Source organism: Drosophila gunungcola, chromosome 3R (genome assembly GCF_025200985.1).
Source record: "Drosophila gunungcola strain Sukarami chromosome 3R, Dgunungcola_SK_2, whole genome shotgun sequence".
In the NCBI taxonomy this organism is placed as follows: Eukaryota; Metazoa; Arthropoda; class Insecta; order Diptera; family Drosophilidae; genus Drosophila; species Drosophila gunungcola.
The window spans coordinates 13,282,499-13,309,967 of NC_069139.1; the positions used below are offsets into that span (position 1 = coordinate 13,282,499).

At 43.1% G+C, this 27,469-nt stretch overlaps 4 protein-coding genes across 17 annotated transcripts; 3 read left to right on the top strand and 1 right to left on the bottom strand.

Moving 5' to 3' along the window:
- Positions 1-120: 120 nt before the first annotated feature.
- LOC128252215 (uncharacterized) lies at positions 121-3,749 on the top strand. The gene is made up of 3 exons (XM_052979773.1): positions 121-2,811; positions 2,900-3,213; positions 3,601-3,749. Exons 1-3 carry the CDS (start codon positions 2,527-2,529, stop codon positions 3,716-3,718), a joined length of 717 nt encoding a protein of 238 aa, XP_052835733.1. The 5' UTR covers positions 121-2,526; the 3' UTR covers positions 3,719-3,749.
- On the bottom strand, positions 3,739-4,900 carry LOC128252217 (multiple coagulation factor deficiency protein 2 homolog). Its single transcript, XM_052979776.1, has 4 exons — positions 4,645-4,900; positions 4,497-4,584; positions 4,293-4,434; positions 3,739-4,086 (listed from the first exon to the last, which is right to left on the bottom strand). The coding sequence occupies exons 1-4, from the start codon at positions 4,800-4,802 to the stop codon at positions 3,959-3,961; spliced, it is 516 nt and encodes a 171-aa protein (XP_052835736.1). The 5' UTR covers positions 4,803-4,900; the 3' UTR covers positions 3,739-3,958.
- Positions 4,901-4,902: 2 nt separating this feature from the next.
- Positions 4,903-5,769, top strand: LOC128252218 (piercer of microtubule wall 1 protein). Of its 2 annotated transcripts, XM_052979778.1 has the most exons (3): positions 4,903-5,037; positions 5,091-5,242; positions 5,312-5,769. In XM_052979778.1, exons 2-3 carry the CDS (start codon positions 5,104-5,106, stop codon positions 5,515-5,517), a joined length of 345 nt encoding a protein of 114 aa, XP_052835738.1. In that variant the 5' UTR covers positions 4,903-5,037; positions 5,091-5,103; the 3' UTR covers positions 5,518-5,769. The 2 variants fall into 2 exon arrangements, with proteins under 2 accessions (XP_052835738.1, XP_052835737.1); XM_052979777.1 differs by having other exon boundaries at positions 4,988-5,242.
- A 9-nt stretch (positions 5,770-5,778) lies between these two features.
- On the top strand, positions 5,779-27,406 carry LOC128252213 (serine/arginine repetitive matrix protein 2). 13 transcript variants are annotated; one of them, XM_052979769.1, is made up of 11 exons: positions 5,780-5,928; positions 5,983-6,326; positions 14,643-14,962; positions 15,469-15,594; positions 15,663-15,782; positions 15,847-16,238; positions 17,277-17,477; positions 17,552-23,969; positions 24,042-24,125; positions 24,466-24,954; positions 26,949-27,406. In XM_052979769.1, exons 1-11 carry the CDS (start codon positions 5,924-5,926, stop codon positions 27,087-27,089), a joined length of 8,640 nt encoding a protein of 2,879 aa, XP_052835729.1. In that variant the 5' UTR covers positions 5,780-5,923; the 3' UTR covers positions 27,090-27,406. The 13 variants fall into 13 exon arrangements, with proteins under 13 accessions (XP_052835731.1, XP_052835729.1, XP_052835730.1 ...); XM_052979770.1 differs by lacking the exon at positions 26,949-27,406 and adding an exon at positions 25,049-25,195 and having other exon boundaries at positions 17,552-23,997; positions 24,052-24,125; XM_052979762.1 differs by lacking the exons at positions 5,780-5,928; positions 5,983-6,326 and adding exons at positions 6,853-6,958; positions 9,184-9,385; positions 14,503-14,523 and having other exon boundaries at positions 17,552-23,997; positions 24,052-24,125; positions 24,466-27,091.
- The last annotated feature ends 63 nt before the right edge of the window (positions 27,407-27,469 follow it).

The window sequence follows — 27,469 nt, forward strand, 5'->3', positions numbered from 1 at the left end:
ATTCATACAAACACACAAGCAAACTACAGAAATCTATCTATTTTCTGCCTCTGAAGTTTCCTGGTTTCATGGGAAAAACACTAAGCACTCACTTAAAACATAATCATTGGGTTACTATCGTTTCAACTGTCAACTTTCTTGATTGAAACACTTTCCTTTCATTTGCCATAGGACCATAAGAAAAAAACGGCAAGGAAGCAGCATAAATTGCTATGTAGACACTGTAGAACTCTACTAATACTTAATTATAACCACCAATGCAACAACAATAATGCAAAACCCTTTAGATATGTGCAATGAAATGTCGCCGATGACTTGACTGGTTTTGCAGCACGATAAAACGAAAAGAACGAGGAACCTATTTAATTACCATACATAAAAACATTTTGATGCATTTTCCAAAGCAAAAAATTATATATTAAATATATTATTGAGACAAATATTGAATTATATGCCGACATATTAAACCAATTGAGAGTTGACGACATAAAAAGTATTCGCAAGCGTATATTACATGTTAACCTGCTAATAAATCAATGGGAAATTTTTAAAGAAATCGAATATTAATGAATCTGTTATATACCAACATGAGACACATATGAAATCCTAAAAACTACATAAAATAAAAGACAATATGCGCAAAGTATAACAAACAACCAAACGTTTAATACTAATATATACGCGATCTAATTATAATGGATAAATCGGTTAACGAACTATATGTATTCGAAAATTACTATGAGCAAATGTTACAAACGAAACACAAAAGTACACAAGAACAGAAGCTACTCACACACAAAGTAAATGTTTATTACCACAAATATTATTATTATTATTATGATGTATTAGCAGTTAATGTTTACAAACAAAACAAGCCGGCATCCGGGCTTTGAAAGACGTGAAAAGATTGGAAGTACCAAGCACGACAAGCAATGTTAATCTAGGCTGAACCAACTTGACAACAATAACGAACCAAGCATATTCGGAAATCTAGCGATCCCATGCGATCCACATAAATTTACACGGTTTAGTCGGTACACGAAGGTCGAGGCATGAACAGAAAGAGGCGATGATTTTGAGTAATATTTAGATAATATACGAAAATAAATATTTATAAATGTTGCAAGCGTCAACAACGAAGTCATATTATACATTCAAAATATAAACAATAGCTTCAATTGTTTAAGACTATGATTTAGCGTCAAATGTTTGATAAATGTTTTTTGTTACGCACATGTTTAAGCATTATTTAGAGCAATAGACAATTTTACATATGTTATATTTGAAATAGTAGTTACATGTTCGACTTGACATCATTTTAATTGGGTTGTAAACTTTTCTCTTTTATCAACTAATTGCATTAGAAAATTTTAAACACTGTTATATGCAGAGGAAAATACTAGGAGAATACTGGCAACTTGTTAATTTACCAACTCTCTTCGATTTTAGTAGAATCTACATTTGGGAATGCTACAAATATTTTAATCTAAACAAATTTACAACTATACAAGGATATCGAATAACTATTGTTTTTGGTTAGGGCCAACGCCTGGTTACTCATTCTATATCATCCTACCATCTATATACAAATATATATAAAATATGTATGTAATTATAAGCGAATCTTTGGCTACAAGTACTTTTTCGTAATCGTAAACATCATCATTTTAATCAAACTGGCACATATTCACGGAATGTTTTATAAACATATATTTATAACGACAAATGTCGAAAAGAAAGTACATAAATACAGGCATCGCTCGAGGAATTCGACGAACATACATATATCATGGCACTAGATCCACAACTCACTCACCCCATAAAAATATCGTACATCAAGTGAACAGAAAGTGCTGAAAACATAAATTGAAATTCAAACGAAATACTCAAGCATAAAGCATATAACTTACACGACTTCTAATCTGTTGCAAAATATACCAAATAAATACTCGTATTATTGTGAAAGTATAGCAAGAAATATGTACTTATATGTTGTCTGTAATTGATTCACCCTACCCCTAAAATCCCCCATATCCCAAAAAAAAGCGAAAAGAGCCGGGGGTACACCCACTCAATTGATACTCACAAATTTACTGCAAATCTATATATATACTACGAATTATTCCAATGAACAGCGGCAACTGCAATGGCTAAGAAAAGCAAAATCCAAAACCAAAGTAACAATAAATGAGTTGATGATTGATACAAAAGCAAAGACCCAAAATTGTTTTCCACTTCCACGCACAATTTCGCGTGCGTCTACCTGCGGAATTGAGTTGGCATTGACAGTAGCGAATCCTTCGGGCGGAAAAACGTCTGCTGCATTTTCAGGCTAATGACACCAGGAAAAACACTCTCGCTGGCGATCCGCTTTTCCAGTGCAACGAGGCCTGCAGCCTAATCTGCTCGCCTACCTGCCAAGCCGAAATATCGTCCCATAAAAAGGCGGCACTTCCCAGGGCCCAGACTAGTCATCATTCGCATTACATCCGACACAGACCGAAAGACAAGCACGCGATCTTCAAGATGCCACAACCAGGCTGGGATTATATCATCATCACTGTCACGGCTCTGATCTGTTTCCCAGTTCTTGCCAAGACAGCCAGTTATCAGCTTCAAAACTACGACCTGGATATGGATAATGGGGGTGAACCCAACTCCACCGAATTGGAGTTCGGTGGAGGAATAACTTCCCTGGAAAGACCACTTTCTTGGTTACGAAATGCTAACAGCATGTTCGGCAGTCCCGCTGGCCATGTGGTCATCCAGGTGGCCAAGGAGCTGCTGCATCGTTCTGCCGGAAACAGTCAAGTGGGTTAAACAAATATCAGCAATGGGAAATATTTTGTATTTAAATTAAATATTTAATGCAACATTTGATTCATTACTGCTACCTTAGGTCCTTAGTTTGAATCTCACCAATCTGCTGGTCATCATACTGCTAAAGGTCCTTATCTTCTCAGCTGGAATGCTGGGAGCAGGACACTGGAGTGGCTATGGCTATGGCCATGGTCGCTCCGCTGGCCGCAGCGACAGCAACTTTGGCCTGGGCTTGACTTCTGGTGATGACTATCTGATTACTGGGTTTCTGGCCGCCCAGGGAGCCGGCAGGGATGAGTGCCTCTATGCAGCTTCCTGTGCCTGTCCCACAGCAGCCTATGAGTATGCAAAGGCAGGACGTGCTCTTTTGGGGGCCATCGAAGTTTTCAAGGGGTAAGGTTTCACCTTTTTAATTCTCAAAATATATATATAAGTAAAGCCAGTCTGGTTTGTTTCTTATTCTATTCTTACACTTTTGTTTTAACAAACCAAATACAAATGAAGCTCAAAGAATGTATTCTCATTTATATTCATTAGTTTTAATGTATATTACAATTTAAAAATCAGTAACTTCAAGTCGGAGATCTGTGCTAAGCTCAATCAATTTTTAATTAGTAGGTGTTTGTCTTTTATAAATTACACAACGTTATATTTTACTGCTGACTGCCCTGCCTTCATATCTTTGAAATTTTATTTAAATTTACGTTTTGAAATCAGCTTACAAATTAGCTAGTAAATATAAGACTTTTAACTTTTAACTCTTAATTGTATTATCCATAGTGTGCCGCTGGAGAAACCGCGCTACAACGATCTCATCGTTCTGATGGAGCGTGCCGCCTACGATGGCTTTCGAGGAGTGGCCTGCAACACCACCCAGACTTGTGACGGATTGCTTTAAAGTTTCCGATTGAAAAACACTTATTTATGAATCTATTTAAATGTATATTAAATCATTAGGTTGTAGTACAAACGTGGTGCAGGCTAGTGCTTGGTTTTCTGCTTGTGGTGTACAGTCTCAAATGGTTCAGCATGGAAATCAGATTAGTTGCTAAAAAATTTAACTATTCTATGTCTATTATTGTGTCTACTGTTTCGGATGTTTCGTTTGTTGGTGAATGCTAATCGGGTCTTTGTAGGATTAGCGCAGGATATTCCTGTCCACATTCAGTTGATCCTTGCCGCCGGTTATGGCCTTAACAAATTCCGGATAGTGCAGCAGACCATCGTTGTTGTCATCGGCAATCAGCAAAAACTTGTCAATGGCCTCTGTGAAAAATAAAATAAAAATAAATTAAACACATTTGATTTTAATAAACTAAAGTCCATTAATATGCCTTTTCAATTACAATAAGAACTACATGTTTCGTTGAATTATTCAACTTGTAACATAAAGGGTACTGTAACAAACTAAAATGTATAAGTGATGTCATGGCTGAAATAGTTAAGAAAAAAGATAAGAAAGAATTTTGTACCTATAAAGTGTTCCAACTCATCGGTCGCATTTTGCAAGTATTCATCCCGCTCGTTGTTTTTAAAGTAGTCATAGTTATGATGCATGGCCGACTGAATCATCTCGAGTCCATCAAGTGCATTATTGTTGTCATTGTCATGGGCCTACAATTATGAAACTATTTAGTAGTGGGTACTATCGTGCACAAGGCATTTTGAGGTGCCACCTTGAACATGTAGAAGATTTTCTCCTCTTCGCTCAAGTCATCCAGATTGGCCTGCACGCCCATGTCCCTCAAATCGTCATCAATTCGACTAAAATAAGGGAATATTTATACATTGTTAGCCCGTATTTTCCCTGCTTCCCCCACTCACTGCTCCTCGTGGGTGAGATGCTGGTCCACTCTCCTAGTTTCGCCCCTTGGATGATGTGGCCCCCTCTTGACCGCCAGAGTTCCATCAAAGTTCTGGCTAAAGCTGGCTATGCAGATGATGAAGTTCAGCAGGTTCGATAGATTGCACATCCTATACATCGTTGAGCGAAAATTGCAGGGAATTGTTGTGTGTTGAGTTCAGTTGTGTATTTTTGTATGTTTTCAGCGGGGTGGGTTGGCCAGGCCACAACTGTCACGCGAGCTGTCAAAGCGGTTGGACAGGCGCAGGCGCTGAGTTTTGGAGTTTTCCCCTCACCCGGGCGGCTGTCAGAATTCAAACATAGCAACCTATTTGGCACTTGTCCCGTTGGTTCAATAGCACTAGGCACTATTGGTTGGTAGTCCTAGGCACACGTCGCGTTAAATAATTATTACATTTTTCACTAGTTAAACTGAGAAAATGTGCGAGCAGTACTGCGACAAGTTTGAGACCTTCAATCCGGAGGTAGAGTTTGCCAAGTTCCAAAAACGCAAGCCCGTCGTGAGGACTGCCCAGCTCTATGAGAATCTGCACAAGCGGGAGGACATCAAGTGTCCCTGTGAGTGAAAGGATCTGTCTTCGCTTAAGAACCTTTGATTTAATACATTTTTAAATATTTCTTCAACAGATAGCTTCAAGGGTTACGGCGTGGAGACGGACTCGAACACAATGTACCGCACTTGCAACTCGGAATATGGTTACTATGCACCCAATGCCTATACCATCCCCAAACGCTTCTATCCTCTGCCCCAGAGTTTCTCCAACGAAGTCGTTCGCTTTGGCATGTATCGCAATTTCTCCCTAAACACGCACATGGATCGAACCTTCTACTAGGCTATGGTTTATCTCCAAATAAAGTGGAAGCCTTTTATCACGCTCAAATCGTTTCCAGCTTTGTACACCATTCTATGGTTTTCCATGCAATTTAAAAATTTTACGCTGGTCAAGAAGTGATAAATTTATTTCTGAACATTTTCCTTAACTTAAAGCAACCTTAATGAAATCTATCAATAACAAATTTCAAAATGTAATGTTGAAAAAGCCAAAAAAAAAAATAAATACAATTTCAAAAAAACACTCCAACGTGACTGTCGTTGATTATTATGTTAATTTAAGTTCTTCGGTTCGCTTTTGTAAAAAAAGAAAAAGTAAAAAAATTCCCAGGCAGCTCAAGACCAATGTAATTGTTTAAATTAAAAGTAATCCACGAACTGCTGAGCCTTATCATCAATCCGACGAAATGAGGTGAGCCATTAGCATAGGTATGATAGCTGGAATTTGGGAAACACCTTCCTCTAGTGAAACCAAGAAGCTACTCGATGCATTGCTATGCGACATCTACGGCAGGCAGGAGCAGTTGGCCAAGCGCATGAGGCGCTGCTGTAGGGATCCTGTCTTTCGCCGCCGATCCTCGAAAGAGAAGAAAGGACAATTGGCCCAATTGGCCAGCGGCATGGTCGGCAATCGGTCCACCCTGGAGCGTTTGGATGTGCGCAAGCTGATTGATGTGTGCGCCATCCTGAAGGTGGAGATCCTGATGTTGGGGTATTTGCTGGAAAGAGTCCTTGTGGCCAGAGATCGTCTGCAGCGGCATCAGGAGGTGCTCTGCGAGTTTGTCACCGCTGTGCTAGTCGTTGAGAGCGGTAAGTACGACCTTCTCAGTCTTAATATAAATTAATTAATAATTAGATTTGCTTAAATTTAAATATTGACAAGAACACTATTTGTAATTAGTATGTTAAAAATTATTATTCAAAGTATCTTTGAGTATGAGGATATAAACAGTCTAGTAGTGGTTTTGATAAAATTAGGCTAGATCGTTGGTGGTAAACAATCCTTTTTTGAACTACTTTCTTTGCCTTATTGCCTTCAAAAATGTTAAGCATTTAAAAATAGGTAAGTAGAATGGTAACAGGTGATAAAACCTACGAACTTGTTTTGCTTATAATTTAAGGCTAGTAATTTGCAAGCATTTGTTCAGAAAACACTAAGGTTGCATAATTAAAAAGTTAACAATCACTGTACAACATACAGTTTTTGTTGAGTGCATTAAATGTCAATGTGTGGGTGTGTGAGTGGGGGGAGGATGTCCACTGCGCAGGCTCCCCACTGACAGCTGGGGGCTCGGTTTGGCTTTGGCCAAACTATTGCCGTCAGTCAAGTGCGGAACTCTCAGCTGTGTGGATCGGAAGTGCGGAATCGAAGAGCCAGAGAAAATCGCAAAGCTCTACGCTGAACGCTGAAAAAATCCTCGCTAGCGTCACGCAACGTGCATGTATGTGTGTGTGTGTTTGCTTTTATTGAATGAACTTTGTTGTGTCCTGTGGCCGTGTGCGAGTGTATGTGTGTGTGTGAGAGAGAGTTGTGGGCAGGTGAAGCCTATGCGTGTGAGAGTGTGGGTGTGCCCCGAAAGCAAGAGGCTGAGTTGATGACGACACAGCGCAGCATTGAGACTGTCTGACGGGCCACACACTCACACGCTCACACTAAACTACAAAAAAATAAAAAATCTGTTTTTGTGTGCGTGAGAGTGCCAGTGTGTGTGTGTGCGCGTGTGTGTGAACTAGCGGTTTGAAATAACAAACGTGTGGACTGGCCTCCACAAGCATTTTTGCCTGTCTTATCTATGTTTTTATATCATCTCCGTCTCTCTCACTTTTCTACACCCTCTCTTTCTCTTTGTGTGTGAGTGTGTGTGTGTGCGTGTGTTACCCTTGATATTACTCGACCAAAATAGCGATGGTAGGTGGAAAGCAAGAGCCATAAAAAAAGCGCGTGCAAAAGTAGCGTGGCATACCATTACCATGTATTTATTTATTTATTATTTAACTTATTCAAGAGAAGGAAAAACACTTTCTAATTCAATTCCAAGCGTGGGACCCAAGAAACAACAGCAGCGTGCGTAATGGAATAGTACAATTTTATCGATCGGCTGGCGTGGCGAGCCTAGGAAAATGCAATTAAATACTGCACTCGCCTAAAAGCATGCAATCGAAAATTTCATTAAGAGCGAACGCCGCTTTCAATGCGCTTTCCTGGTTCATTTCCCGTTGGCGCTGAACATTGGTAACATACCCGCCGCCCCCTCCCTGCCAATCCATGCCTTGTTTTGATGGCTGCCACACACACACATGAGGTGCCACTTTTGGCCCTGGTTGATATGACCAGCTATTGTTGCTGCCATTGTTGTGCACAGTGTGTCCAAAGACGAGTGTGATTCATGTCACGCTCTCACACTCGCCCACCGAAAAGGCTCACGAACTGGCTTTGTTTGGCAAAAAATAGTTGATTGTGGATTGCATAACTACACAGAATGTCCCACAAAAAAAAAAACGGCAGAAGAGTTGAAGGCCGCGCGGCTTTAATCCATATATCTGGGCCAAGCCGTTTAAATCCATTATGCAGCAGTTCAGCAACTTTGATGAGCGTCAAGCATTTAGCAGTGAAAAAGTAACTATATAACAAGAAGTGGATGAGGGAAAAGTTGAGAGAAGTTTAAAGAAACTTTTGATGCAGTTCTTAATTAATAGCCACAACAATTGACCTTAAAGCTGACTCCATAATTAAATGACACGTGGCTTCAAGCTCTGTTTACCTTTCCCGTCAAAATCATGACAGCCTGCCAGAACGTAATGGCCACAATCCTTGGTATTAGGCTTCATATTAATTCTGACAGCAGCAACTCGTGCAGAATTATACATTTAAATACCATGAAAGTTTAAAAACGAAATCCGGCTCAAAGGTAATTACTTGGCCAGAACGGGGGTCGTTCCAAACGTAACAACGAAAGTGGGTCAAGACAGCGACCAGTAAGGCGGGGGATCGATGAGGCCATCACTAGTAGTACAATGGTTTCGTTATAGTCAAAGAAAAATAATTCTTAAAATGAAAATTATAAAATTTTCACTAAATTACAAAAAGGGAATTCAAAAACTAAGTAAAACTTTGGTTTTGTTTATTCTGAAATACTTTAAGTAGAGTTTATATCTCTAAGAGTTGCTTAACACTTTTTGCAGGAGATTTTTAAATAATGTCTTTCTTTCTTAGATTTTACATAAATTCATCAAGATTTACTGTTCCTATTTAAACCACTCCTCATGCATTTGCCAAGTGTAACATTAAGACGCTTCTTGGGGTCTGCTTTTCTTTACTATTTTTTCTCCAAAGTCAGCTGTCACCTGGCCAAGCTTTGTGAACTGGGTCTGCAGTTGCTTAGTTGTCAAGGTTTTCCCATTTTTTTCCTAGACGATGGTGTGTGTCAGTTGAATGTTTTTTGAGCTCTTCTGCGAGGAAAACCAAATAGTTTTCAATGACATTTGAGCTACGGTGATATATTTGTGTGTGTGTGTGAGTGTCAGTCCACAGTCTTGGACAAGTTATATAACTTCAGCATGCCACAGATATCTATTCTATAGCGCAATACGTATTTATAGATGTGCATGCCTATGTGTAAGTGTCTTGATGTGTAATTATGTAAATCTTGTGTAAATAATACAATAGGCCACAGCAACAACAACAGCAACAACAACAACTACTACTACAACAAGAACAACAACAAGTACAACGTAAAGCAAAAATGTAAAACCATAAATAGAGAATCCCCACAACAAAAACTACCAACTGCAGCAGCAACAACAAAGAGCCGCTGCGTGCAGTGGCAGAAATCATAGCATACCGTCAGGCGCACGTTAACTTAACATGGGTAACTATGCCAAGCCGCACAGACTAACCAGCTAACACTCATTCTCTCTTTCTCTGTCTGTGTGTGTGTGTTGTACATATATACTAACATACCTTTCAAGTCTATTAACTGTCGATCGATGTCTTTTACCTTGTGTTTTTTAGCGCGCCTCAAAGCAAAAATAACCGAATTGCTTTGCCTTCGATCTTTTGCTCGTTTTGAAACAAAGACTTAACTCTTGCTCTCTCTATCTCTCTCTTTCTTTACCTTATTTGTTTAACAACGTTAAAAACCAACCAATAAACAACGAAAAGGTAATTTATGCAAAAGAAGTTCAAAAGAGAAGCTGTGCATATATCATAAAATGTTCGTTGGGCACACAAACAGTAGGGCGGACCTCAATAAGCCAAACTTTGAAAAAGTTCAAAGTTACCTATTTAAGAGGAAGTCATTTTAAATGGACTCTTTTTTGTTTAGAGAAACAATACAGAATTTTTACCAATTCACTTAAAAACACTGTAGATTTTTATTACTCATACGACTCGTGGTCTTTGTAAAACATCATTGAATCTTGGTTAAAAAGCATACATATACAGAATTAAAGATTCTTTTTACTTTTAAAATACAACTGAATTCCACAAAAGGGAAGAAAAAATATTTCATTATTTTGCATAAGGCAAGAGTTAAGGTGCAGTGTTAACTGAGGTCCGCTCTAATGCACACATACAAACACATCGCATACACGTGCACATCACACAGTCGAGGCATACATACATAAGTGTTACTCATGCTAAACTCGCACAATTCTAATTTTGGCGGCCGCTTGAAATTAACATTGCATTTCCCCTTGCTGGCATAAATTTCCATTTTTTTGCCATGTCGCAGTGTTAGAGGCGTTCGACCCCATTTAACCCATTTATCCAACCCCGAGCAGTGCACAAATAAGTTGAGTTTTTTGCTGCCGTGTTTGGTATTCTGTTTTTTGTTTGAATCCTATTTACAACATTTACACTTTTCGATTATTGCCGCCCTCACACTCCCTCTTACATACATAAGTACATCTGTTGCACGTTGGCCAAGTTGTTGCTGTTGTCTTTCTTGTTTTTGCCACCTATTTCAGCAATCATTTCACGCTCTGATGATTTTGCTAAACATACGCGTTTGTTACTGGCTTCAACCCATCTGTGTTTGCCGTGTTTCCTGTTTGGGCCTTTGATTTTTTCACAATTTCACCAGCACCTGATACATTTTCCCATCAAATTGTAATTACTGCGTTGAGCTTACTTTACACTGGCAGGGCGGTTTATTTATGACGCCCATCGCGTTCATGGCGATGCAAAGTGACACGAGCTGCGTGGGGGGTTGAAAGTTTAAAGGATGCCAGGACTTTGGACATGTGCACACACGTGTGCCGACTCAAAAAGGTTCCAGTAATCCAAGCTCAAGTTAAGCGGATGATAGCGCAATTTGCTGGGTACCAGGAGAATAAGCACTGAAATACGAATTACTTTTGAATTGGCTTTTCCATAACCATTTAAACTAAAGGCAAAAGGGAAAACTGATGAAAACCTTTAATATCACATTCTTATATCATAACAATAAAAAGTTATTTCATTAATGGATTAAATTTTATTCTGAACACTAAGCTGAGTAGAATGTTCCGAATACCATGCTGATTGGGTAGCGAAGTAATTTTCTTAAAAGTTTTAATGTAAAGCCAAGGATAAACTTGGCTGTCACAAGCACAGATCCCTTGTCAAACTTATGTAGCTGCAGACGCAGATGGAAAAATTGCAAGAAAAATAAAAAATTTGCTTGCTTTTGGCAGGACACAATGCTTATTGGAAATGACAGGCAGCTTCACACCGCATGATGCAAATTGATTGACTTTGCTATGGTAAGACTGAAAGAAGACCCACGTGACGTATGAGTAATGCTTTCGGAGGGTAATTCAAGAATATAATCAAAGTTAAATACAGGACCTCTCGTGTAGAGATTGCGAAAAGTGCAACAGTAGCCACAACAGCAACGAGACCAGTGTTCCTCGGGGAGTCATTATGTAAGCCATCAAAAGCAGCATTTACCCTTCGCCATTTTCCCTCATTTTCCCTTGTTTTCCCTTTCTTAACCCCTTCATTTCCCTTCCCTTTATTTCGCTCCCTTTTTGCATAATCGCCTACTGAAGTGCTTTTGTCTGGGACCGCGTGATAAAAGCGAATCGCAATCGCTAAGCCGATAATCATTTGGGTTAAGCAATGCAGTAGTTTAATGAACCATCGCGGATTAAATTTATCATCTGGATGGCCGTTGACTGGGGAATTCATTAGCAGCCCTACGCCTGAATTGACACTAATGGCTTAGGACGTGCCTGCGCATCCAAGTTCTCTTACATACATAATTCCCTGGCCAACTGCATCGCAGAATTGTCCAGAAAAGAGTAGTCGAGGACACACAGACGCTTCAGCCTCTCTTTGACCCAGTCCATCAGTTTTGGGGTCAAGCAATCCCGAGGGATAAATGCGGTTTAAGTACACAGCTTTGCCTGCTTTCACACAGCGACTCAATGGGGATATGGGCATGACATAAAGTAAAGTAAATCTCTTTTGAACTGCTCAAATCGTGGCCAAAGGGAAGTCGAATTAAAGTTAGGTCTTAGCCTAGCGTATTAAAAATGTTTTACGGTAGGTAGTACACGTTTATAGCCACACTGAGGAAAAAAATTTTATATCTTCTCCTACCTATATCTTCTCCCTCCTACTACTTAATCATCTAGTTGATATTTTTTAAATGGGGTTAACTTAGGACTCCAGTTCGGAGAAATTTCTTGTCTATATCCATATATATTCCACAATTTTTGTATCCCAAACTTAATAATAAATAATTTTAGCTTACGATTCTAACAAACATTTTTTCTCAAGACAATGTTTCTCATGTATTTCATATTTTCTTTGTTTTCACCAAAACCATAAGCTCTTTGCTGCATTTCATTTCTTCTTTACCTATATAAATAGCTGACAGGACCCATATACTTTCGGCTCATTAAACCAACTGTCTTGCCTTGTGTGTTTTTATGGTTGAGTACACAAAACACACACACACTCACGCTATAAAGGGCCAAAACGCACGTGATGCTGTCCAAACTTTGGTTTTGGTCAAGGCCCAAACATTCAGTCAAAATGTGGGCTAACTATTGCAGCCTTGACACGCACGCAAACTAGACAAACACTCGTATGCCCTGTCAATTTCCTTGGGCAGGCGCATTTAAAATAATTACACTCACTTGCACACAATAAAGAAATGCTCCTCATTGTCATTCGCACATAAATCTCTCATGAAAAATGCACTTGAAGTAAGGAAAAATATGAGGCCCCCGTGGCGCCCAGTCCATCCTCGGGCCATAAAGAATGTTTTTACGTCCGGCGCCTAATTGGTGCGAAGTTAGGAACCCCATTACATAAGAGTCGGCGCAATTAGTATTTCATTAGCCTGGGTCGGGGTCTCCCGATGCTGGTCCTCCAGTTTGCTAGGGCTAGGGGCATGAAAGCTTTGCTCCTTCACCCAAGATATTCTCCAATTTGCTGAGGGTAAACAAGCCTATGTTTGTTTAGCTTTAACTTTGGGCAAACGCAATGTCTCTTCATTATACAAATGCCTTTCTTCGAAGGAGTAAACATCTCGGGCATGCCAAACATACATACATATATGTGTGGATTTGCATAAGCACGTAAATAAGCGATGGAAGGCAAAGGAAAATCATAACGACAAATACAGTTTAGCTTGCTTAACTAGAACTTTGATAAAAACATCCAAAAGCAAAGTATAAATAAGTATTTAAGCCCTTAAGACCAACGATTTTTATGTCACAGTTTTTTTCAATATTTTACTCACTGAAAAGAAATAAGTTTAATTTATAAACTACCTCCTAAACTAAACTAAATGAAGCAGTTCAATGGTGCATTTTTTAAGCCTAATACATATAAAAATTTAACTAAAAGAAGTAGAACTGTAAATGTAATCCAAAAAGGATTGTGAGTGAGGGAATTAATAAAGCAAACCATTCTGGTGTCTACTTTGAGGCTCCATGTTAATGGATTCCCGGCATACTCGACTGTCAGCTTCCAACGCAAACAATTACACCAATTTTCCAAAGAATTCTTTAAAACGGAAATTTCATTTCCTCACATACCATATTTCGCAGCGAAAGCTTTTGTGGAAACCCGAGAAAAAACAGATTTTAGCTTTTAAATTTGACTCACGTTTCGCTCGAGCAGCATTCACTTGGAAACACACAACAGAAGTAAAAAATAAAACGGAAATCAAATTATCAGCCATAAAGCTGGATTCTATGGCCACACGAGAGCATTGCAAATCAAAAAGCGGGGTAACACACAAAAAATATCGATTGGTGGGGAAACTTGGGAACAACTTGAACCTTAGCCAATCATCGTTCAGCCGAGCGCAATCTGAATTTATGCTGCTATCGTAAAACAAGCCCGAGACATCATATTTTTTATTAACTTGACCTTTAGTGCTGAGTATGTGGGCATGGAATGCCTGTCGGCAGCTGTCTGCAGCCTAGAATCAGAGAAGGTTGAGCCAGGAGGATATTGTCTCATGTCAGAGTGTCAGCATCGCACGGAGGATCCCGCAAGCTAACTATGTTTAACATGGAATGCCGGGACACATATCGCCCACACATCCTCAACCGCATCTCACTTGTCGAGTGAAATAAATGTCATGGTCAATTTAACACAAAGACAGACACTCGTCTGCGTGGGCCGCTTTTCAATGGAGTGTTTTGTGTCGTTTTGGCTTGGCTTTGGCTTGGCTTTTCCGCTTTCACTAAAATTTCTCCCAAGGATGTGCCACAAATCGCCACTTTCCCCCACAAACTGCATGCCGCATTTGTTGTCGCTCTCAAGTTTTTTTCGCTCATCGACATTTCGCAACCATTTGGATCAAAGCACTTGATTGATTAAGTGTCTAAGCTATACCAATATTTAAATATAAATATAAAAATATATATATATCTTTTGTATTCTTTCTTCTTCTCTCTTTTGCGCGCTCTTAAAACGTAAATTGTGCCAAATACCAACTCTATTATCTATTGTATTACGAATTTCCATATATATGTAAAGTTTGCATACTGCACGGATATTGTAAGTGCTAAGGATCCAAAAGCCAAGAGCCCAAATCCTATTTTGAATAGACAACCAATACCTAAATCCGCCCGCCAACCGAAAGTATGCTATATAAGAATTTTGCTTAACTTTTGCAGACGATGCACAGCCTAAAATGCGTTTTAGCCTCTCGCCACCGCCACAGAAAGCCATTAGCAGTGCCCGCCTAACCTCGCCCACCGGCAACAATAGGAGCCCCAGCAGCACCAGCACCAGCACCAGCATCATCACAATGCTGGCCCGCAATGGCGGAGGTCACGGCACCAGCCCCACCGCCTCCGGATCCGGATCCGGCCACGCCACCGCCGCCCCCGCTGCCGCCGACGACGAAGCCACCTCGGACTACAACCAGTGGCTGCATGCCATGAAGCTGGTGGCCCGCCTGCCCGGAGGCACTCCACCCGAGTTCCGACGCAAGGTGAGATGGCAACTGACTCTGTGCGATGATTTCGCCAGCAATCCCCAGCCACGGGGTGTAGGGAGAATATTTACTTCATTTCCTATTGACTAATAAATAAATTTAATATATATCTGGAATGTGGAGAACATTATAAGATATCCATCAAATTGAATAGTATTGTGTGCTATCATAATTGGTATTCTTTATATAATGCATACATTTTTTATTAAAAATTATTAAACACAATCCAGGTCTTATATATTTCATGCGGCTTAGTTTTTGTTAGTTAAAATTTGTTTTGTTTTTTTTTTTAATTTTATATTTTTATCGATGAGGAAATTCAAGAATTTTGTAATTGTGATAATTAAATATTTGATTTATAAACTAAAAAAATTACAAAATAAATATTCTTTATTTTTAAGCTTTCGCTATTTTAACTTTATAAAAGGATATTTCTATGTGTAAAATTATTTATTCTCTATTTGAGTGAATAACCCTTTCATGCGGTTAACTACCTTTCGCAGTTGTGGCTCTCGCTGGCGGACAAGTACCTCAAGTCGAAGAACGTGGACTGGGCGCAGCAGCGCGAGAAGTGCTTCTGCGAGGAGTGGCGCGAGGACGACGAGGAGCTGGGAATCCAAATCGTCAAGGTGAGAGCTCTAGTCAGGGGCAAGCTGTTCCCCCCCAGGGAATCATAAATGACTCGCCCCCCTTTTAGGATCTGCATCGCACTGGCTCGAATCTGTGCACCGGCCCCGCGGGCTCCATAAACCAGGCCAAGCTGAAGCGCATCCTGCTCGGCTATGCGCGCTACAACCCCGAGGTGGGCTATTGCCAGGTGAGTGCTCCTCAAAGGAACTTTGCCCGCCCGCACTTCTGAATGTCAAAAATTCTGCATACAGGGCTTCAACATGCTGGGCGCCCTCATACTGCAGGTGATGGACAAGGAGGAGGAGGAGTCCATGAAGGTCATGATTTATTTGGTGGAGGGCGTGCTGCCCACGGGCTACTTCTGCGGCTCAATGGGCGGCCTGCAGGCGGACATGGGCGTCTTCCGGGAGCTGATGCAGACGCGACTGCCGCGTCTGGCGAAGCACCTGCAGCGACTGCAGGGACCAGTGGAGAACGCCTTCGAGCCGCCGCTGACCAATGTCTTCACTATGCAGTGGTTCCTCACCATGTTCTGCACCTGCCTGCCCATGTCCTGCGTCCTGCGCGTCTGGGACCTGGTGCTCATCGAGGGCAGCGATGTCCTGCTGCGAACCGCCCTCGTCCTCTGGAGTTTGCTCGAAGAGTGAGTCTTTTAAAATTCTTAAATAAGATCATATTTAAAGCAAACTCGTTAAGGTTGTCAAGCCAGTTTTTACTTAAAAAAGAATATTAATGAAATCTTAATATGAAAATTATTTTCAGATATACACGCAGAGAAAAAACATGACAAATCCAAATATTTTTACTTTGCAATAAATATTTTCGGTACTGAATTATTGTGTTATTTTTGAGTACATCAAAATTTAGATAAACCAATTAAAAGTGTTAATCACCATGTTCTTAGTTTATTTTACGTACGATTTATTTTTGAAAAACATTTTAATGCGTTATTTGACTATGTCTTTTTTTCTCCGGGTGTATAGCCTTCTTGTTTTTCCTTTATTCCTTGATTATTTAAGACTTAAATTTAAAAAAACTAATTTTAACGTAAATATTACTTGTAAAATGGGTTTAATTTACATATCGGATAGCCATGTAATCTGAAAATCATCTGACAGGCATTACGCTTAATTTCGGTATTGTCTTAATTTTAATTGAATACGTTAGTGCGAAACAGTAAAACGTTTGGGCTGGATTTCGGTGGGTGGTTGGGCCAAACAATCGCCGCAGTGCATGTCGTGAATTTGTGTCAAGGCTGCAGCAGTTTTGGCAAGGGTTTTTTCTGTTTGCCAAATGCAATTTAGCAATTCCGCTCGGTCTTTGCCCACCAGGAATTTCATGTTCAGACGTTGTGGAACTTTTTATGGTTCTGTGGAAAACAAGAATTGTATATAACAACAAAACTAAAAAAGCAAACGACATTGAACTACGCTAAATGTAAACTAGATGAGTTTTTGGGGTAGGTCAAGGTCAAGAATTGACTTGGGAAATTAAAAGATTAAAAAGTTTTTGTAAGGCATTTGGTCACAGGAAAAGTTCATTTATGGGGTTTGGTCAAATCGCAATAAATATCAACTTTTAAATAAGTTTATATAGCAACTTCCTTTAAATATTTAATTGCATGCAATATAACTTCTTTTATGTTAGTATTAAAACTCTAAATAATAAAATTTCTTTCAAGGCGTGTACTCAGTGTCCGATCTGCGGATGAGTTCTATGGCAAGATGGGATCCTACTCCAGTGAGCTTTTAAATGGACATCTGGTGGACTCGAATGGACTTATTGAGCGTGTGGTGAAGCTAGGAGCCATTGCGGACCTGAGGCAGCTGAGGGATAAGCACCTCTACAACATAGCCCCTCTGCGTAACAAGCAGGGATTGCAGTGAGTTGAACGAAATATATATATATATTAATATAAATATATTAACATATAATTAACCTACCTTTTACAAAAAGGCTATACTACGACGACGAGGACACCCATTCGGATGAGGAGCGCATGGCGGTGGCCACCGTTTTTGGCTTGAATTGGGGCAGACGTGGATCTGTGGGTCCGGCGGCGGCGGCGACTGGCAAACAGCAAGTGGAGCAGAAGGACCGCCTGGCCTTGGACATATCCCTGCTGAAGAAGCAGTATGATCGGCTGAGGGAGCGCCAGAAGCAGGCTCATGTCATCCTAACCACAGCCTGCTCCACGGCGGCCCGTCAAGGATCTGGTCCGGCGAGCAGTTCCCAGACGGCTGTGCAAGTGAATCAATTGCTTCTCGGGCGCCCGGCCATCGTGACCAACAAGGGGAAACGGGTTGGAGCCCCGTTGGGCGCCATTCCGCCCGCTCGAAAGCCCTCTCTTCCGGCAGTGCTTCACACCAAACCCGCCTCAGAAAAGCAGCTGAGAAGGGGTGAGACCCTGCTCTGGCGGGATACCGACACCAGCCGAAGGCGACGGGACAGTCTGACCTGGAAGGAGATCAAGGCGGATCGGGCGGCCATGGTGCGGGAGGGCATTGATGTGGGCACTGTAAAGACCCAGAAGCTGCGCACGCGTTTCGGCAAGAGCGACAGCTCCTCCTACAGCGAGGACAGCGATGGAGAGCAGGAGGCCGGGGCAGGAGAAGGCTCTAGCACGGACACCAGCCTCTGCGACGATGACGACCCAAAGTCCACTGAGAAAAGTCCCAAGCACAAGGCGAAGCTGGCTCGCAAGCTCAAGGAGCAGAAGCAGCTGAGCGGCTCCAGGGATGCGAGCTTGGAGCGACAGCGACCCAAGTCCTGGGCTCCCAGCAGCCACGAGATTCCCTTCATGCTGATGGGCACGGACAGTGGCGATGAGAAGGAGCCGGCCGTCAAGGAGGAGGCGGATCCTGTAGATCTGGGCGAGGACAGTGCCACGGAAAGCGGACGTTTTGGCTTTGACAAGGAACTGGATTTGGTCAGCTACAAGCTAGAGCCGCTCAATATGCAAAGCGCAACCGAGATCCCAATTAGTCCCATTGGCACACCAAACATGAAAAGTGAAGCCGATGAAGACGTGCTGGAAGAGCAAAAGAGTTTCGATGTGAGCGACAATGGGGTTACCAATGAGTACTTCGAAAGGGTAAATAGTGTGGAACGACCCAATCGTTTGGAGTTATCCTACTCGCTGAACGAAGAAGAAACAGATACTAGTGCAATTTACCTGGAGGAAAGGGAGAAGGTCGAGGGTCACAGTGGAGACAGGGAGTACCAATCGTTGCCCCCTTTCCCCACAAGAGCGGAGGACGACAGTGTACAGGTGGCTGGTAAAGTGCCTCAGATTCGGGACGACAACATTCCAGGTGAGAACAAGGACGACTACAAAGAGCTCCTGAGTATGACGATAGAGAAAAGTACAGGGTATGTACCACCACCCCCAACAGCTGGTTTATTAAGCAATGCCACACGCAAGAGAAGGGATCCGAGGCGCAAAACGCTGACTCGTTCATCGACCATTGAGATCGAGGAACGCTATCAGGCTCTAGAACGAAGGATCAGCCAGGATCAGCCGAATGGTGACAGGCAGTCCAAATACATTCCCAGCACCGCTGCTCTGGAGGAGCGTTTCAACACCCTTGAAAAACAACTAAGTGCCGAGAAGCAGCGCAAAGAGCTAGGCGAAATGGATTCTGACTATCCGAATAAGTCCGAGCGAATTCCCTCCACCGCCGATCTCGAAACACGTTTCAATTCCTTAACAAAACAAATGAGCTCCAGTGAATCTAGTGCCAAGGCTCCCATTGATCTTAAGGATGAAGGTCCGCCAGGTGGCAGCAGATCCAAGGAGCAAAATGATAGCGAGAAAACCAGCAAGCTGCAAAACTCCGAGGATATCGAATCTGACACAAAGGAAACCACAGCAAGGGCCGAAACCAGCAGTAACAAGGACTCCGATGACGATGAAAAGGGAGCCGAGCAGCCACGCCTCAAAAAACTTCCATCAACTGCGGAGCTGGAAGATCGTTACAATGCCCTCGAGCGCAAGATGAGCGTACAGAAAAGCAGCCCATCCAAAAGTAACAAAGAACCACCCGATGAAGAGTCGTCCAAAGTAGCAAAAGAGCCACAAGAGTCCGAAAAGACAAGGCAGAAGTCCAAAGACAGTGAACCACCCGCTGCTGCAGAGGATTCCCAAGATAGTCAACAGAAAAGGCTTGAAACTAAGATAAGTCCTGCATCACCAAACAAAATCCAGGATCAGGAAAATAGCTCTAGTAAAATTGAGTCCCCTAAACCTAAAGAAAAGTCTGTAGGCGAAAGCTTCAAATCAGCAGCGGATTCCCAAAATCCAGTAAATTCACCAACTAGAAATGAAAAGATACCGAAAACTGATGAAACCATTACGAAATCTGATGCAGAACGAAGTGAGAAACCAAAAAAAGAGGAAGCTGTTAAGAAAACCGATTTAGATAATGGCGAAACCAAGAAGAATGAAAGTGATTCCAAAAAGGTTGAAACCACAAAGTCACCTGTTTCAGAAACTAATGAACCTGATAAAAAGTCTGATTCAGAAACCAAATCAACAAGTAAAGAATCGGATTTGGCAAAGACGCCCAAAAAATCTCCGCCCTCCACAGAGGAACTGGAAAAACGTTTCAATGCCTTGGAAAAGCAAAAGAGCACTACCAATATGGAAACCAACAAAGAGGCTGAGCCAGCAAAGTCATCGGCAAAAAATCAAGCATCAAAAGTCGAAGAAAAGGCACAAAAGTCCATGCGATCTTTCGATGAAAAGATTAAGGAAGTTAATACCACAATAGCTAAAGAGCAGAAGAAAGTTGTGGAGGAAGATCAAGCGGAGAAGCCAAAAATTAACGAGAACTTGAAGACACCCGAACAAAAAGTTGTGGAAACTGAGATACCAGATGAATCGCAGCAAAAGGGCAAAAACCAGAGGAGAGCTTCCGAACCGCCATCCACGGAGGATCTGGAAAAGCGCTACGAAACTTTGAAACGTCGCATGAGTAGCAAAAATCATTTGGGCACTCAAAGCGAAACTGTTGATGAAGCACTCGAAAGGATTCAACAGGAGATGATCTCGGAGTCAGTGGAGGAGAAGAAGCCTCCGCCGACGACAGAGGATCTGGAGAGTCGCTTTGAGGCACTGCATGGGGGTGAGAAGAGCACCAAGCCCAAGCACATCGATGTGGCCATCGAGGCGCACATTCCAGAGCCCCCTCCACCGCCTCCGCCACCGAAGGAGCGTGCCGTCCTGGCCGAACCCGTGCTCCACCAACAACAGGCTCTGATCGAGGAGCTGCAGAGCAAGATGCGCGGCCAATCACCCGGCGAGGAGAACCTCAAGCCCAGCGAGATAAATCCGCAAAGGAGGCAGCGGCCACATCATCATCTGCTCCAACGACCCGCGCCCATGGGCGATGAGACCTCGGAAGCACCTGCAAACACGGCTTACTACAGAGCGGCAAACCATGAGGCCTGGCAGCAGCGCATGGTGCGTCGGTTCTCTGATTTACCCTCCCGGGCCGATCTGGAGAACCGATTGCAGTTCCTGGAGAGGCAACTCTACAAGAAGTTCTACAAGCAGCGCTGTGCAAGTGATTCCGAAGTTGCATCGAAGGTCAAGTCCCCGCCCGATGACCAGCCCAGCACCTCCCGTCAGGCCCGAGCCTTGGAGGCCGAGGCTCAGCTGGAGCAGCGTGTCCTGGCGCTGGAAAAGCAGCTGAGCGAGAACAGTCTCAAGCTGCTGGAGGCGATGAGGGAGCGTCAGAGGTCAGCGGCTCCCCGCAGCGATGACAGTGGCTCACCAAGGCGACTGAGCACGGAAACGATCGACGCCACTGGCAAGGAGCTCGTTCGATACACCCAGAACATTGGCGAGCTGGAGGAAGTGGACGCCAACAAGCCCATCAACATCAGCATCAACATCAAAATGCTGCTCAACAAGGAGAGTGGTGAGCCCAAGCCGCCGAAGGGTGAGTCCAAGCCCACAACCGAAGATCTGACGCGTCGCCTGGAGCAATTGGAGCAGCAACTGTTGGAGGAGCGGGCCAAAAATGGCACTATACCTGCTGAGAATGAACTGCCGGAGGCGAAACCAGAAAAACCAGAGGATAGTGACACCTGCAAAAAGCAGGAGAAAAACTGCCACAATCTCCATGTGAAAAGCGACGAAGCTGAGAAATTGGAAGAGCCGCTTGTCAGAAAAACTGAACCGGAGGCGGCAAAGGAAACCAAGACTCTGCAAAACGAAGAGAAAGCTCAGGCTCGAGCCAAAGAGTTGGTTACTGAAAACCTTGGCGAGGAAGAAAAAACAGTTGCTGAAGTAAAGCCAGTCAAAGAGATAGCCATAGTGAAACCCAAGTCTCCTATAAAAGAAAAATCAAAGGATGATACTAAAACGGAAACGGGGTCAAGTAAGGCTGAATTCACCAAGGAAATATCCTCACAAATAAATCCTGATTTGGAAAAAACTTCAGCCACTGATTCCAAACCCAAGGAAGCCCCTTCCCAAGATGTTCCCTCCAATAAAGTGGACAATGTCAAAAAGGAGGACTCCAAGTCCAAGGAAAAGCCATCGCCAAATAAACATGAAAATGCAAATGTTGAAACAATCAAAACAAAGGAAACCACTGCAGCAGCAATCCCGACCAGTAAAGAATCAGACAAGCAACTGCCAGAAAAAAAAGAAACTAGCAACGATTCTTCGGCAAAAGAAATACCCGACAAAATGGTGATCAATGCCACCGATCTTGGACCAGTGGACGCAAATAGCAAAACTGTAGTGCTCCTCATGGACAACGAGCCCAGAGCTTCAAAGGTGAGGCGATTGACTAGAGCCAACACTGAGGAACTGGAAGATCTATTCCAGGCTCTAGAAAAGCAGCTCAATGATCGTAATCTCATCAAATCCGAAGATGGTCGCCTGATACGAGCCGATAGCAGCAAGCCAAGTGCCGAGCAAGTGGAGCAGGCTCAAGCTATTTGTGATCTCACCAAGGAAATCGAGGATTTCACTAGCGCCAAGCCGGAGGAGAAGCCGAAGCCAAAGGAGCCCGCAAAAGAGGACAAGCCAAAGGCTGAAGAGCCGGAGGACTACGACTGGGGACCCAACACTGTGAAACATCACCTAAAACGTAGAACAGTCCACCTGCCTTCCACCAAAGAGCTGGAATCGCGCTTCCGCTCCTTGGAACGTCAAATCAAACTGCTGGAGGATGTGGAAAAAATCGATGTCGAGCAGCGATTGAATGAGATCGAACGGAAAATAAAGCTGCAGTATTCGCTTTCCCACGAAACGGATTTGAACAAGTACTTGGAGCTTTGTGAGGGCAAGGGTCTGGATGACGATGAGGCATTGCCTTTGGAAACCCCCACAAAAGCGGAGGAAACTGCAACGGTCAGAGATCGTTCGCGCAGTCCTGGACGCAAGGTGGCCAGTAAATCCCCGTATACATCTCCTTCTCGCAATGCTGCCTCTAAATCTCCCTACACATCTCCTTCCCGGAAGGCTGCTACTAAATCTCCTTACACCTCTCCTTCGCGAAAGTCAGCCAAGTCGCCTTACACTTCGCCCTCCAGACATCGACAGAGATCACCTTCTCCAACGCGCTCACCCAAAAGAAAGCCCAAGAGGAGTCCCTACACCTCTCCACTTCGTCGCAAGCCGCATCCCAACGACCTTCCAATCTCCGATGACCTGGAGTACAAATATCGGGTACTGGATTTGGTAAGATCCAAGTCCAAGGAAAACTTGGCCAAGCGAATGAACGACCCCAACAGGAAGCCGGCCATTCATCCTCTCGAAATGATACTTAGCCCCAGTCCGGATGACAGTGCAATACCCACAACAGGAGAACTGGAGCACAGGATACGAGTACTCGATGGCAAGCTCAAGTCGCCGGCCAAAACCCGACCCAAGTCTCGCTCCCGATCGCCCACCATCGATGATATAAAGCGCCAGAAGATGCGCGATGAGCAAAAGCCCAGGACACCGGTGCATAATCTGGAGAGAATAGTCAGTTCTCCTGGCAGACCAGAACCACCCACTGCCGAGGAGCTCGAGGAGCGCATACGCATCCTGGAGCAGGAACACAAGTTCGACTTCAAGACCCAGAAGGACTACAAGGCATTCAATCAAAAGCTCAAGGACGTCATCTCACCCTCGATCTCCTTCGAGGAATTCCGGGCCGCCAAGTCACGGGAGCAAAGTCCCCGCCGCCAAGGAGCCACTACGCCCAAGTCTGCCCTACGTCGTGACGATTTCGATGAGGGGTACTCGGGCAGCACCACCCACTACCGCCCCACCAGCCCCAAGGTGATTCGGTTCCGGGACGAGGACGAAGATGAGGACCAGTTCAAGGAGGCGCCCAGGTCGAAGTCGCGCCACAACAGCGATCGAATGGTGGGCAGAACTAATGAGGTTTTGGACTGTATAACGGAGAACACTAAAATTCTTCAACGTATTCTTAAGAAGACTCTTGCAGATCAACCATCGGCCACGCGCAGCTACGCCAGCAGCTCGGAGGGTCTGGACGCCTTGGGTAGTCGCCTCATGAGGGTAAGTTTGAAGTACACGCATACTAAATTAAATATATTTGATTCTAGAACGATTCGAACTAATAAAAAGTATTGAAGTAGTAAATATAAATATCTGGCTATTGAATTTAAAATAGAACACAACATAAGATTGCATAATAAAACGTTTAAATATTTCAGCTAATGTGAAAAATATGAGATTTAAAGTAGGTCCAATTTTTACTAGATCTAAACTACATTTTCGGATATAGTAGTAAAATATTTCTCTATTCAAAAGACCTAAAAATTGCAAATAAAATCAAAGCGATAATATTTAATATCGTAACTTACAACTTAAGCTTTGTGTATTTTGTACCTCCCAGGAGACCTCCCCGATTACCCGAACTGGGACCCACACGGGCGTACCGCTGCGAACGGGGGAGAACATCAACGACCGCCTGAGCTCCATCAAGAACTCGATCAAATCGATCGACAGCCTGTGCGAGGAGAAGCCCTACCAGAAGGAGAAGTGCCAGCGGTACATCGACTCGCTCTTCTCGGACTCGCTGCACTTCGCCAGCAAGAAGAGCTCCATGGAGGATCTCAGCCTGAGCAGGAGTCTGAGTCGCAGCGAGAGCAGGGGAAGAAGTATTCACCGATCCGGGGACTATGCTCCCTCCATTAGGATCACCTCCGAGCATCGGTCCTTGGGGTCGGCAGAGTCGCGAAGGAGTCCGTTGGGCACTAGGGATAGGGATACGAGTCCCCTGCACCACCGATCGCACAGGGAGGTGAGCAGGGAGCTGTCCCCGCAGCGGAGGAGGCGTCTGGAGGAGGAGGACGAGGAGCGTAAGGATCGGGAGAGCAGTAGGGTAAGACGTGATAACTTGTTGCCAAATTATTTTGCTGATAATCGTAGCGAACTAAGTAGCGGGAGTAGTTTAACCGGGTTTAACCACAAAGTAGATAGACAACTAGAAGAGACGTGCGCCAAGTACGCGGACGATGCCCGACGCTCGGCCTGTCGCACACCGCTGAGCCACCCGTACGAGTCCCGCACCACAGCCACACACCTCCACCACACAGATCCAGTCCAGATCCGAGCCGCCGCCACGGGATCGGGATCGGGCTCGGGCACCAGTGCAGTCGATAGTTTCCCCCGGCCCGTGTCGCCCTACCGCCAGCCGTACGATCCCCACCACCACAGATCCCCAGGTGGTGCCGGCGGCACACCCCTCTACCAGCCCGGCAAGCTGGAGATCCGCCACACCACCGTGACCTCGACCTTCTACGATCGGTTCCTCACCGAGAAGCAGATCGAGCGGCAGACTCACTCCCGTCCGCCCAGCCGCTCGCCAGTGGTTTCGCCCTCGGTGCCAGCCAAGAGCTACGGGGACTTGGGCACCACCACTCCAGCCACATCCAGCACCACCGCTTCGAGCACCTCCTCATTCATGTCCAGCAGCTATGCGGGCCCCTCCTTTTCGCTGCCCTCGGGCAGCAACTACTCCTATCTGGGCACCTCCTCCATTACGCCCAGGGCCAGTTGCTCAGACCTTCGCTCCACAACCATAGTCACAGGCACCGCCACATCCATAACCCCCACCACCAGCACCACTTCTTCTTACGTGCCGTACAACTTCAGCAGCTCCTTCACCTCTCGCTTCAGCGAACCCACTACCACTTGCTCGGCGAGCGTAGTGAGTACCAGTTCCCTCACCCATTCCACCGGGGTCTACAATCCCATGATGTCGTTCACTCTGAGGGAACCACTTAGCGGCAGTTCCCTGGGTGGTTCAAGTGCCTCCCCCCTGCTTCCCTTTCAGTTTAACAGAACTTTCACCTCCAACTTCGACAAGGAGCAGAACAAACAATAGACATGTACCGGAAATCACATCAATCGTTAACCGAAGGTTGTCCATACACATTTAAAGCCCCCGTATAAAATTTACTCGATACAGAACTCGAACGAATTAAGCTCAAAACTTTTTATACTGAGAGAAAAATCAGTCTAAAAACAATACTATTTTTAAAACATATATTTTAGCCAGAATATAACTAGAATTTAACCTAATTCTCTTTTCAACCTTTAAGTTCAGTAATTCTTAAAAATACGAAATAAATAATTATTAAATGTTACTGCTTTCTTTCTTGACTTCTACTGTATTATTTAAAAATGTTTTCCTGGTTTTAGATCGATTTTTATCTCAGTAAACTTAACTCTCGCTAAGCAATATAAATATAGTAAATATTATAAACAGTTTTAGGCAAAAATAAACAAACCCAACTACATATATATCTCTATAAATATATACAAACCTTGCAAATCGGATATTTACTCTTCAAGCAACTCTTGCACCAAACCATTTTGGCTTCTTGCAACTTACCTCATCTACATTGACAGCACCAGAAACTCAATTGATCATAACATAGCAAAAGATTTTTATACAATATATATATATCTACATATAAACAAAGAGTATATCAATCGAAACTGTAACCAAATGTGAAGAGGGCAAAATATTATTCGATCCATTTTCAGCGTTAACCAAAGTTTAGCTCTAATTCCTTTAGCCACAACACTCAATTAAACTTCAACTTTTCCTTAATATTAACTAAACAATTTACACAGTTTACACACTTGCCAACAAATATCCAGAAAAATACACTCACTTTAAAACGGTGTTAAACTCTCAGTGCATTTGTGGGCCGAGTTAGTCGAGGATGCTAAAGCATCGAATTACGTTTACTGACTGAATCGAGCCGTAAAATTAGTTTACCAACATTGTTAGATATACACGCAGCCATATATGTACCTATACCAATTGAACTATATATATTGTATTTAATTACGTACCGATTGCAGTTGTTGAATTTCAATTACGGAAAAGACACGATAACGATTATGAATAAGCAAGTAAACTTGAATGCAAATGGCTATAAAAACAAATATCAATCGCGACAGCGGAGCCGAAAGTTAATCAAAACGATTAGGAAAATTTTATGACAAGTATTTCGATTTGAAATCGGCAAGATCCCAAGACATAACCAAATGCAATTGTTAAGTAGGCAAAATACGACAACTGCTTCAGTTTATATACGCATAAATTTAATATTGATTATTGTTCCCTTACATTGAGTTCTCCAATTTTGTTATGATAATGCTATTCTTGTTATTGAGACAATTTTGTAAACCATTTCTGTTATTGTTTGAAGTTTCTCTAAGAAAACCACAAGCTAACGAATTGGTAAAAAATAATATTGAAAATATTTTTATTACAAATTGTTGAAGAGTTTTAAGTTTTGAAATAAAACGAAAACATTAAAAATAGCTTTTTGAGTATTTATGGGGGTTAAATATTTCCATCTTTCGAAGAGAGCAACTGA